This window comes from Rhamphochromis sp. 'chilingali' (assembly GCF_963969265.1).
Source record: "Rhamphochromis sp. 'chilingali' genome assembly, chromosome: 6".
Classification (NCBI taxonomy): domain Eukaryota; kingdom Metazoa; phylum Chordata; class Actinopteri; order Cichliformes; family Cichlidae; genus Rhamphochromis; species Rhamphochromis sp. 'chilingali'.
In genome coordinates, this window is record NC_137933.1 from 28,025,886 (window position 1) to 28,039,062 (window position 13,177).

Consider the following 13,177-nt stretch of genomic DNA (forward strand, 5'->3'; position numbering starts at 1 on the left):
CTTCTTGAGTCTGCTGTCATTCTGATGAATTATTTAAACATCTTGAGCATCTTTGTTTACACAGTGTCAAAGAAATGTTTCATTTTGCAGCAGTGATTTATATTTTGGCACCAAAACTTGATTTTGACACATGAAATTAAAGGTTTGAACAAGCTATAGCCTTTTGCACGTTATTTATAATGCTTTGATGAGTGTATGAGATGTTTTGATCTTTATATTTGATGACCTTTGAGAAAGTTTCCAGAGATGTGCTAGGATAAAGCTCGTGCTGCTGCACTTCCACTGATATGTGTCTATTTCTCAGAATCATAGTGATGATAAATTAATCACTGGTAAGCAATAAAACCCAGCACACTGGACTTTGATCATGGCAAATGGCTTTATTTTTGTCACATCAACAGCACACTTAATGACACGACTACCATCCACAGCTCTTTTGTGGAAATCCTCTCAGAGATGAGGTGATTTGTACTAATGAAAGGAGGTCGTCCAGTGACAAGGTGACGAGGTTATAATGAATCAGCAAACTAACTCAAGTCTGTCAGTGATAACTATCTGCTCTCTAAACATCCTCAAACTTTAACACAAAACCTTGTCCAGATCATTTCATGAACAGTAAATGTGATCAAATATAAAAGAACCTTTTAAAAGTACAAAATGAATCAAATTACAAACACAAGTAGATATTATCGTATACATCGCGTACACAAAGCAAAGCATGTTATTTCTATTTCAAAGCGATATGCATACATGAGGCAAGCGTGGCAGCTAAAGCTGTCTTCGTACAAGGCAAAGCGATGACGCATTTAAAGCATGAGTGTGGATATTTTTTCATAAGTGCACTAAATACGTTAGCTAGCTTATTGCTGTTGCGTACACATACATTCTAGCATGTGTTAAAAAAACGGTAATGTGCAGTTACATTAAGTAACGTGTAGGTAATGTGAGTGCTTCTTTCTCTATGGGAGTAGATATAACTCTCAGTCTGCCTGTATGAATGAGCATCATGCAGTGACTTAACTATCAGAAAGCTGCAGTAAATGGACACCAGTTTGAAAAAGCAGTTTCTACCAAAATCAAGTTTCTAGTTTTAAAATCACTACTTTGCTCAATGAACTCAGTTTCTCAGTATCCTAAAGTGCTGCTTGTGTTTCCTCTCCTTCCTGCACATTAAAGAAAAACATTAACAGACCTCATAGTTACTACTGCACAGTTACATGGAAGACTGACATAGTCACAAACATTATTCTGCGATTACAGTTTAACTTCGCACACAGGTTTCATGACGTTAATACAGGTACTGACCACTTCAGACTAATAGCAGCGCATAATTTCGAATTACTTTTGACTGTGCCACAGCTAATTTTTCTTCTTCTGTTAGCTACATTCATCATCATCATCATCAACTTTATTTATAAAGCACTTTAAAACAACCACAGCTGACACAAAGTGCTGTACATTGGAACTGTAAAATAAAATTACATGAGATATAAATAAAAAACAAATAAAAGAAGAGTGAAATCATTAATTAAATAACTACTGCATTAAAAAAGAAACTAAGTCTCACTGAGGTTAAAAGCCAAGGAATAAAAGTGGGTTTTAAGACGTGATTTAAAAGTGGACAGTGAAGGGGCCTCTCTAACATGCATGGGCAAATTATTCCATAATTTTGGAGCCACAATAGAGAAGGCCCTGTCCCCTCTGAGCTTCCTCCTGGATCTCGGTACCTCCAGGAGCAGCTGGTCAGCTGACCTGAGAGACCGACAGGGTATGTGGGGATGAAGAAGCTCAGAGAGGTAAGGCGGGGCAAGACTGTGTAGACATTTAAAAACAAACATAAGAATTTTAAAATTAACTCTAAAAGACACAGGCAGCCAGTGCAGAGAGGCCAGCACGGGGGTTATATGCTCTCTTTTTCGAGTTCCTGTTAGGAGTCGTGCAGCCGCATTTTGAACCAGCTGCAGACGTGAGAGCAATGACTGACTGACCCCCACATAAAGTGAGTTACAGTAGTCCAGGCGGGAAGAAATAAAAGCATGGATCACTGTTTCAAGGTGCTGCCTCGAAAGAAAAGATTTTAGTCTTGCCAGTCGCCTTAAATGATAAAAACTGGACTTCACCACTGCTCTGATTTGGTTGTCCATTATTTAATGTTTTAAGATAAAATTGCAACACGGAAGTTCAACTGTATTGAGGTAGGTGGTTTAACTGATGGACAGACTGAGGAGTGACACAGATTACTAGATATAGTTAATCCTTTGTAGCACAAGTAGAGGTGCAGCTATTCAGGTAGGACAGGTATGAAAAATTAGTTTCAGTGCTGTGTATAATTTCATAACAAAGCGGGTCTTTGCTAACAAGGACTGTGTACCCTTTTATGAAGCGCATAATCTGTCTTGCATTTTGAATACACTCCACAGGACAGCACACAGTACATTTTGATATTACACCAGTTAATAAGTAGGCAGTGAAGCGAGATTTAAGATTTGAAATTAAAATGTAAAACTTGAAAGTACTTGTATTAATCTGAAGTGTTAGCTCGAACTGTGCAAGTTTAACTCCCACACAGAAAATATATCTTCTTCATCATTGATCTTAACAGTGCACAGAAATGGTAAAGTTTCCTCTAGTTCCTTATCCTGCGTCACACATATTTTATCGCACTTCCCTTCTTTCGTCTGCAAAGGTTCAGAGCTCAAAAAGTGTTGTTATAATCAGTGCACAAAGATATTTGATTAGTAAAACCCAAAAGCAAGTTATATAAAAAATTAAATGCATCTAATAAATGAAACATAATCCCTTCATAATCACTATTTTACTCATTCAATATTCTATCTAATTACTCTCCCTTCCTGAATTGGCCTGTTTCAGTGTGTATGTGATGTAGGTAAATACTAATATGTACTTCACTGCAAGTATAAGTAGTTTCTTAAAAAGTGGATGAGACATCCAACATCAATCGCCTTGTGATTAAGAAAAGGAAAGACAGAAAAGAAACGTCAAGAAACGTAAATGTTTGCCTGAAGCTGAGTTGATTTACATTAAGATTTTTGCATTGGTGTGTCATGTTATAAGAAATTCTGCACAGCAGCCTGGCAGACAGCATGTTGAGTTATTGTAAACTGGTGATTTTGTATTTTCTTTTGGTATAAAGGATCCAACAGCTCAATAACTGCTCATGCTTTAAATTTTAATTACAAGCCATAGCTACTTTATAGTCATTTTGATTTCTCTTACATCCTATCCAAGGTTACCTCAGTTGACACTTAGGTGTAGGTTTTTTATTTTTATAGAGTAATAGTTAAAAATGTAGTTTGAAGGATTATTATTTTATTTTGACAAGTAGTCCAGATTTTAACTTCTGTAATCTACAAAATTTCAACTCACCCTCTCACATATCAGATGTTTCCTCAAATTGCTCTCATGGCTTGCATAGGAATATACTTTAATACAAATCCTTCAAAGTCCTGCTATTAAAACTGAAGATTTGTCTCTTTTGATTGATATTTTGGTCAATGTGACACACTTTCAGCAATTATTTCCTGTCTAGCTGCACACAAGGGGAAAACATGAGCAATATTATACCAATCTCTTTCTATGACAGTTATAAGTTAACTTAAAAGATTCTAATGCTGAGAACAGCAAAACTGGAAAATACACCATCCTCCACCCAGGCTTTTCTTTTCCTTGTACCCCCATCCTACTTACACTGCCCTCTCTCTGCTGTCCACAAACTGGACCATCTGTTTGCGAGCATGGGAGATAACTGGAGTGAGAGGAACAATGGGTGTACCAGGTGTAATTGCACCAGGAGTTGAAGCGGCAGGAGTCGAAGCCGCAGGAGTTGAACCTACAGGAGTTGATGCTGCAGTAGTTGAACTTACAGGAGTTGAAGCACTAGGGGTCCCATCTGGGGTAGCACCCGGTGTTGTACCAGGAGTGGCAGGGATGACGATGACAGGGGTGGGGCCCAGGCTTTCTTGTTCTACACGGGGCTCCAATCTGGGTGTGGATGTGACAAATCGGGCCTCCCTGATCCGGTAGGGACTTCGGTAGGTGGAAATGGGTGACAGCTCTGAGCCCCAGCCAAGATAGCTCCCACTGGAGGGAGACTGCACATCTGCACTAAAATACAATGTAGTGCTTGACTCTCCAGGGACCCCTGATTTTTTATCTGGGGAACTAATCAGGAGGGGGGAACGCCGCTCAGGTGACCAGCCGGGAGTCTTGATGTCTAAAGAACCCACCGAAGAGGCCTCAGTCAGAGACGCCTCTTTGCTGTCGATGTGGCGGAGGCTTCCTGGTTGTTGAGGAGACGAGAGCGACGGTGAGCCATAAGCAGCGCTTTGGAACTCCTCATCACCTTAAAAAAATAAAACATTGGAAAGAAAAGTCAGTTTAAAACAATACACACGTATACTGCAGGGGAGTCAGTGCTAGAGGTAAGAAACATAGTGCAGTCTATATATTTGCTGTCTCTGTGATAAATAATAAATGCACTGTACTAAAGGTCATAGCTTATAATGCCTGTAATATCCTAATTTTTCTTTTAGCTAAGAATGAACAACGTAACTCTGGTATGTTCAGGGTATAGACATAGTGTAGAGAAATCTGACTCTACAAAGACACAGAGTGCTGCACTGCTCTCCTGCTTTACACACTACTGCACACTTTCTGCTCAGCTCCAAACAGCAGACAGACACTGTTACTAACTTTCTGGCAAGATTCTTATAGTTACGTAAAACTAAACTAAAAACTAAACAAATATGTGCATTTGGGATCTTAGAAAACTAAAATAAAAAGAAAACATTGAGGAGGTGTTCTTAATTTTAGTCGTTGTCAGGTCAGTTTGGTGAAATTTTCAAAGAATAAAAACTAAACAGAAATGAGAAAACCCACTGTGGAAACTAACACAAACTAAACTGAAATAAAAACAAAAATAAAAAAAACTATAATAGCTCCGCTTGCCAGTGAACACAGCAGAGCATTGAGCTGCTAAAGAGATCGATATTTGTCATTAGAGTTGATCTAACCCTCCGACAAAAGAAAACAGAAGCACTCTAGAGCAAAATTCCCCAACGCGCAGAGACTACACTAAAACATCGATGTTTTATTATGTTTTTGTTACAACATGCTGACGTCAGTCTGTCTGTATTGCAACATGCTGACGTTAGCCTGCTTTTAGATTAACAAGCTGATGTCTGACCTTTGACCTTGATGCATTACATACTAAAATGGTGCATTTTATCATCTTTACCCACGTGATTGGAGCAGAATTGGCTGAAATCTTTAACTTCTATAAGCTGTTACTTAAAATTTTAAAATACAGTCATTTATTGCATAATTATCACTTTTGTGTTGTAGGGCAAAAGAAAAAGGAAAGTTTGTTGTACAGCTCTGTCCATGCTTTTTCATATGAAATATTACTTGATATGGCTTTTTGTACTTTTTTTCAAGGTCAACTTCGACCTTGGGCACTAACAATGAAGGTCAAGTCAAATGCTTAGCCAACCTTGGTTCCCATGTCCCCGAAGAAAGTGTTTATTGTTTTGATTTTTGAAGACAAACCATAGAAAACTGTGTATAATATAAAGTAATTTAACCTTTTCCCTCTGATAGTGCCACGCTAGAGTCTTCTTCTGCAGTTTCTTCAAAGATGACCTCCTGGACTGGGATGATCTCTGGAAACCTTCTCATATCCTGAATAGTTGTGGGAGGAGCTTTTCTCACTGGTCGGGCCACTATAGTGCAGTGAGCTGGCTTTGGTGGCTGGACCACCTCTCTCACCTGGATACATTACAGACACGTGAGCCTCAGACTACAACAAGCAAACATAATGTATCCTTTACAGAAAAACAAGCCTTTTAGTAGTTATCCTGATGTCTACTGATACTCCTGATATTTATTCTCATGACCACACTAAATGCCTACTGTCCTACTGAACTAACCCACCAGGTTTCAGCTCATAAGTGGCTTAAATAAGCAATGTACTGTATTCTTAGTTTAGAATAGACACAGTCCCCCTTTGTGGTGGTCTAGATAAGATGTTAAACAAAACTCTTGCCTCTGAAACCTGTGAAGGAGCTGGTGGAGGAGGAGGTTGAGCAGCAGCAGCAGCAGCAGGTTGAGAAGCTGGTTGTGCGTGGTAAGAAAGCTGTGGCTGAATTGGTGGAATCTGACAAATCACATCAAAAGTATGAAAATAAACTCCTTTTTATATAATCACATTTTCTTAGCATTGGGGCCAGGTTTGGAAAAACAAAATTTTATCATACTGATCAAAGTCACACCTTAAAACAAAGCAAAACAAAACAGTAAGTTTTAGGAAGTCCAGCTACTAAGATGTAAAACTCAAAAAGACAACTAACCTGATGGACACGTAGGTCATCAGGGGAGTGAACTTCTTCAGACAGACCCATCAGTCCAGCCAGTCCCCCCTCACCATATGCAGACCAGATCCTTGAAACATCCCCTGTCTTCAGAGCTAAGCGAATCAGCAGCCAGTGGTGATGCTTCCAGCCCTCCCATTGGATAGGAAGGTCCATGAGAGTCCCACCTCCTTAACAGAAGATGCACAGTCATTCTTCAGATAGATAGATAGATAGATAGATAGATAGATAGATAGATAGATAGATAGATAGATAGATAGATAGCAACAGACCAGACAGTGTTGCATGTCGATGAAAAGTGGGCGTGACTTTCTCCTCTAATGAGAGTGTAGAGCCACGCTCCATGCAGGCCCCGGCTATTCCCCTGTGACGAATACTCTGGAAGATTTCAAAAGACTTTGGATGGAGGAAACGATAGTACAGCACCAATGCTATCACTCCTAAAGACAAAAAAACCAAGTGTCAGGAAGAGGAACATTGAGGCCTTGAAAAAGTTGTTGTGTTCCCTTTTTATAACTTGAATTTGCACATGTTCTGCGTCTCACCAATGAGGAAGCTGCAGAACACTGCAGCTGGGATTCCCACAGTATCCCAGGAAACCATGGCAAACATCCAGGAGGATGCCAGAAGAAGAAAAGCGTTCTCTAAGAACATAACCTGAGGAAGAATAAACAGACATCCAATCCCAAATCAAGATTACACTGATTTGACATTTGAATCGTTTATAGCTAATGCATGGCATCTGCTGGATGTTTTTCCCCTCAAATAATATGAAAAACACTCTATGATCCCAATAATGCGAGTAACTATCTTTGTTAGCACGGTAAAAAGCCGTCTGTGAAAAAAGTACTAATGTGAAATTTTTAGCATTTTATGTATTCCACCTAAACGCTAAAGTAAAAAGCAAAGCTCTGCACAGCTGAAATGCAATCATTTTCAAAGTCATTTTCAAATATTATGTATGCTTTCAGGTTTCTGATGATGTACTAAACTTACAGCTTTTCTTTTTCAAATGTAATTTGTTACAGTGTCTCTGTTTTGTCAGAGCCCCCGGCATATTAAACCCACAATATCATGAGCAGACAAGCTTGAAGTGAACACAAACACACATACCAGATAAAACCCAGCCATGCGGTATCTAGATTGACCGTACTTCACGTTGAGGAAGAGGAAGATGTGAATAGCTCCCAGAACAAGATTGAAGAGCCTCCATCGGCTTGTTGACCTTATGATATCTGTCTGCTGGGACACCATCCAAAAAGTTGCTCCCAGCCAGTGGACACCTGAAACAGACACAGTCCTCTTATGCTTTTTCTTTTTTTTTTGTACACTGTTACAGTGATGGATGCTCATATTAAACAGGGTCAAAGTTTCAAACAGTTTTTCTACTGTTCATTCTGTGTGATGTCAAAGACAGAGGCTATCCCTAGCTGCCCACAACTGGCTGTGAAGACTCACCGATGACCCCGAGGATCCACTGTTTGAAGATACGTGTGAAGAGCATGAGAATGGCAAACCTGGATCCCAACATACTGACCTGCAGAAAGAGAAACCATACGTGTACCAAAAACACAAGCAAAACAACAAAACACATGCTTATGACATGCCAAACACAGATGCAGTAGCATTACTGATACTGTTAGATACTATGTTGTAAACACTGCTTGTTGCGAAAGCTGTTAAACATGCCCACCCTCCACAGCAGTCGACAGAGCATGGCAGCTGGTGTCATTTGCAAGTGTCCTGGTCTGATGAGTGAACAGGCTCTGGCATAGAGCACTAAGGCCCAGCCAAGAGAAACCAAACACACTGCAAAACACACTGAGGCTGGCGAGAGAGAGAAACAGTGTGTGTCAGAGTGAGACAGAGAGAGAGAGAGAGAGAAAGAGAACAAGGACAAGAAATATGAGTACACTGAAATACTGAATCACACAAGACTTCAAGATACAAAACTGTCACAGGCATAATGCTGGAATCAGATTTACAGCAGCAATACCAGTTAAAAGGGTATATTCTGAATTAGTTCTCTGTTAACATTTACTTTAACATTATTATTTTAAATAAATCACAAAACAAGTATGTTATGAACTACCTGGTCAGCTGAGGGTACTGTCAAAAACTAAATGACACTGTTTATTTAAAGATTTATTTCAGCTCTTCCCTTATACACAAGCCATAGTAGATCATAGTAGATGACTTTTAGAGCACATGCTCTTTGTGATCTAACCCCTAACGAATCTGTCTCCTCCAGTTCAGGAACTGGGGATATTTTCTGATGTGATAGGCCAAAGTGTAAATGACTACACCATGAAGCAACACTTAAACTGTACATTTTCTAAATTTAACCTTAGATCACTTAACTTGAGAATAAAAGTGGTCCTAAAAAGAGCCCTGTTGCACACCTTTCTTTATTCTCAAAGCTAACAATTTGAATATTTTTTATTAAAAAAAAACTACATTAATCTCAAAACTCTCTGAATAAGAGAGACCTTACAGCCAGCTAAGGTCTCTCTTATTCATCTTAATTTAAGTCCCTACCATCTTCTCAAAACTATCTGAGAGTAAATTTGTTTATCCGCTGCTTAGCAGTGAGTAGTTAGCACACACTGGATTTATTTCACTAATAGCTCAATGTTCCATCTGGAAATAATACAAAAAAATGAACAGGCAGACTAAGCTAGAAAAGACTACAACAATTATCCAACACTGAGATTTTTTTATAGCTGAAGGTTGTTAGTCCTGTTGCAGCACTTTCACATTAAACTTTTATTTCATCTTGATTGCATAGCCAAAGGCCATAAGAGAGGCATTATGAACCTATCCACTGCTGTAAGATAGGCATAGGTACACTCCGACAGTAAGTGGTGATGTTACTGGTAGCCAGTAACATCACCACCAACAAATACTATCCAAATTTACAACAACTGATTACCTCCTTTTATTTTTTCATTATATATTTTTATCTATCCATATTTTGTGTATTTTATTCTGCACATATTACACATTCTATTCTGTAAATATGTTATTTATTGTGATTATTACTTGCTTTTCTTTTACCGCCAATCTGAGACAGTACTCCTACTCCATGTACTATTGTAGAAAGTATGACTGTGCAATGACAATAAAGAGTTAAAGTTTAATTAAATGTCCTTTTTCTGATCTTATTATCAAACTTGAACACACGCTTTCTGGTTTCTGACTACCTGGAGATTTGACTCCTATATCAGTACAAATTAGCACATAAGCGTGGAGTAGCGTCTCGGGGAGGGTGACGACCAAGGCTTCGAACAGACGTATGGCAGATGCATCAGCCTGCTGCATGATCTCACTGTACGTATCCTCATCTGGCAGGCGCATGCACTCCCACAGCCTGTGAAAACCAAAGATGAAAATAAATTAAGAGTTATACAAAGAGAGAGAGAGAGACCTTTCTCATTTATGATCATACAAATCTGGAACTTAAACCTGATTATTGGACACTGACTGATTAAATTAATTAATTATTACCTTTTGAAAAGTCCCAGATGCAGTATGTGTGTCCAGGTGAGAGACTTCCTGCGAATTCGTCCATCTGACAGGTACCAAAGGTAACTCAGCCACTGGGGACCCCAACCTGATCATAAAGAATTATAAAAATGAATAACAATTTGTTTTTCTAGAGTTATTTATTGATCTGTTTGTTGTAGATGTTGTCACCTGGCAGCAGGAACAGGGCAGTGAAGCCAGCAAGATAGCCATAGTTGTAGTTGTGACCGATCCACAGATAGTACACGAAGCAGTAGATCACTGAGGAGAAAGGGAAAGATGTTACCTATAGCATGTCACGCTTACAGGCTGCAAACACTCAGACAAAAAAAACTTGCCATACATCCTGAAATACACATGCAGGCACTACATGCATTTATTTAAGTAGTGAGTGAAGTATATTTAAGAGTGTTACTTAAATAAACTGTTTTGTAAAATAGGCTACATCTCACAGTGGCCTTACATAACATGACATAAAGTGCTCTTAGGTTTAACAATGAACTGTGAAACTGTGAAACTCAGGGATGTTAGATGTTAAAAATAATAATTTATCCCACAAACCTAACAGTAAAATAAAAATACCAATATTTTTCCCTTTTTGCTTATTTTGTTTTCACAGCATTCATCTCTTCTTCTCCTTTCTTTGAATATTTGGCCAGAGCAAAATTAATGTGAAAGAACAGATAAATACTGGTAAAAGAATTCCAGTTGGCCATTATATCAACATCAGCCAATCAATCATCACTGGTCAGTATACTGATCCATTTCTACCTAAATTCTTTTCTGACATGAACATGCACTCAGCTGATTATGACTTTGCACACAACACGCTTGACATTTTTTTTTATAAAATATAACAACTAACTCACAAATCAAACAGTACAGAAAGTTGTTAAAATAAGATCAACTTTGCCAAATTCAAATGGTCATTGAAACAAAACACAGTGCACAGTAACATGGTTCTGCTCTCCGGCGTAATAAGTACATGTAAGAAACATTTAATTAAGTAGAATTCCCCATGTCCTTGTCCTTTCAAATCTCATATCTTTACTTTCACATGAGTGAGTGATACTGCCTAAACCAGATGTTATTTGGATGAGCCTCACCAGCACATGCAATTATATGATTAGCATGATTGTTGCATTCACTGACTGTCTGATCTCAGACACCTGAACACCATCTGCTCAGCAGTGGAGATGCATCTAAATCCTGAGATCAAGTGTTCCTCCTCATTGTGCCGCTGAGCTTTCTGTTTGTTCTGCTTTACTACAGTTATGTGTCCTGCAGGTAACCTGTTGCAGCTCTGTGAAGCTCAGTTTTTCAAACTGTTTCCAGTTTTTGCAAGTGTTATTATTATTATTTTTTAATAAAGCTAAGGAAGCTCTGTAATGATTCTCTCCCATTTATTTTAATTACTTTCTTAAATGTTTTGTGGAGATAACTGAACTTCTAATACTAAGAAAATTCCTATTTTTATTTTTTACATGGCATTTGCTTTCTTCTTGCATCTGTAACATTGCTGGATCCTCTTTGTTGGTACTTGGTTAATAAATTTTAATCTTTGCCACACAGAATAATGGTTCAGTGTTGTTGTTTTTTTCTTGTGTTCTTTGCTGGGATTCATATTTTGGGGGCAGCTTTGTTGCTTGCTGTACCACCCTAGTCTTGAATAGAAGGGCAGAGTGATTATACCAACCTCATAAACTACAACATTACTGCAGCGCATACACCCACATACACCCATTCTAAGAACAGCTGATCTCTTGGCATTACACTGACTCTGATTTTAGATATATTGTGTGCACGTGTTAATGCAAACGTTGCACTCTCTTCTATAGGATTGTTTATGTCAGGACTAACCTAAAGCATGTGATCAGTGGATCATTGCCAAAACATGCACATTTCAGTCTGCAGTGTGTCTCCACACTTTCTCATTGACCTCTGTTGTGCACTTCATCCCATCCAAGTTTCATTGACAACAGGCCGGCTGATGCCTCTCCTCTCCACATCACACTCTCTGAGGCTCTGCAGCTCTGCCTCCCTCCATCCCTGCATACATGTAATCTGAATCGTTTCAGCTCCGAAACAGGCGGGCTGTCCGGACAGACTAGGCCCCGTCCTGGGGTACGCCCATCCCCTCCGTCCATTCATGTACCTCCAAAAAAGAGCGCTGAAATATGACAACATGGCTCCCCTTTGTTTTTATGCAGAAAACATCACCCAGACCAAGAAAAGGCACAGTTCAAATTATAGGAAAAGTCTGACATGAGTCAGCAGTCCTGCCGCATACAGGATTTCATAACGAGCGGTGTACAAAAATAGGAAAGAGACGCTGTGACTGCGGACTTCTGCTGAGGCTCTATTATTCATGACAGCACAACGGAGACGCTGAAGTAAAAACAAATGCACAACTTTGTATTTTAACGTAGAACAAGATGTCACCCTAACCCCCCCTGTCTCATCCATGCATCCCTCTGCATCCACTGTAGTCCTCACACTGCACATCCACACGCCGTGGCCAGAAAAGCACGCACAAACGCGCACGCACACACAATAAAGTAAAAAAAAAAAGGGGCAGCGTTTTGCACAGGTAGGTGATCACAATCGGCCAAAACAGCGACTGAGGCATAATGCTCAGTTATGTGTGTGTGTGTGTGTGTGTGCATATGTTTTGCATGTATGGATGTAGGTGTATGTGTCCCAGGTAGGACTCACGCGCCGTCCTCTCTGCAACCAGGAGAAATGCGGTAAAGAAGAAGACGCAAACTTGGCAGCACGGCATGCAGGCCCCTCCATTACTGGGGGTGGCCGAATAGTCTCGCATCGTGGAATTAAACCCTGAAAAGGGAGGTTTTCGGGAATAACAGCGTGCTAGTCTTCAGGCCGGTCCGTGCTGTTCTGGTCTCGGTCGGGAGTGTAGCTGCAGCAGCCCGCTCTCCCAGCCCCGTGTCCCCGTCCCGGCGTCAGCGCTCGTCCCGTTAAAGCGATAGCACCGATGTTTCAGGACTTAGTAAGATGCATTGGTATTGCCTAGATTTTTATACAGTCAAATCAGATAAATATGAAGTTGTTCTCTAAGCTAAGATTTTGGACTGAAATTGTAAAAGCGAAATGATTTTTCCCTGCAATCTTCTGCTCAGTCATTTTTGTTTTGACATTTTGTCATTCAAGACATAAAACTTCATAGGTCAAGAATTGTGTCTTGTGTCTGTATCGTTCTGTCTGGTGTTGCACTGTCTTTGCACTTTGTGTAGTCCTGTGTT

General features: G+C 39.6%; 1 protein-coding gene across 1 annotated transcript; it reads right to left on the bottom strand.

Annotated features, from left to right (window-relative positions):
- Positions 1-421: 421 nt before the first annotated feature.
- Positions 422-12,854, bottom strand: LOC308398349 (XK-related protein 5-like). The gene is made up of 13 exons (XM_080884926.1): positions 12,630-12,854; positions 10,086-10,175; positions 9,897-10,002; positions 9,593-9,759; positions 8,083-8,216; positions 7,848-7,926; positions 7,503-7,672; positions 6,935-7,046; positions 6,662-6,829; positions 6,369-6,559; positions 6,065-6,175; positions 5,604-5,787; positions 422-4,363 (listed from the first exon to the last, which is right to left on the bottom strand). Exons 1-13 carry the CDS (start codon positions 12,736-12,738, stop codon positions 3,705-3,707), a joined length of 2,280 nt encoding a protein of 759 aa, XP_080741052.1. The 5' UTR covers positions 12,739-12,854; the 3' UTR covers positions 422-3,704.
- Between the last annotated feature and the right edge of the window lie 323 nt (positions 12,855-13,177).

Excerpts from the sequence above, each read along its gene's own strand:
- LOC308398349 (XM_080884926.1), bottom strand. The coding sequence starts at position 12,738 with ATGCGAGACTATTCGGCCACCCCCAGTAATGGAGGGGCCTGCATGCCG. Across the intron at positions 8,217-9,592 it reads TATAGGAGTCAAATCTCCAG|CCTCAGTGTGTTTTGCAGTG; the intron begins GTAGTCAGAAAC and ends CTCTCTCGCCAG. Across the intron at positions 7,047-7,502 it reads GCATGGCTGGGTTTTATCTG|GTTATGTTCTTAGAGAACGC; the intron begins GTATGTGTGTTT and ends ATTCTTCCTCAG.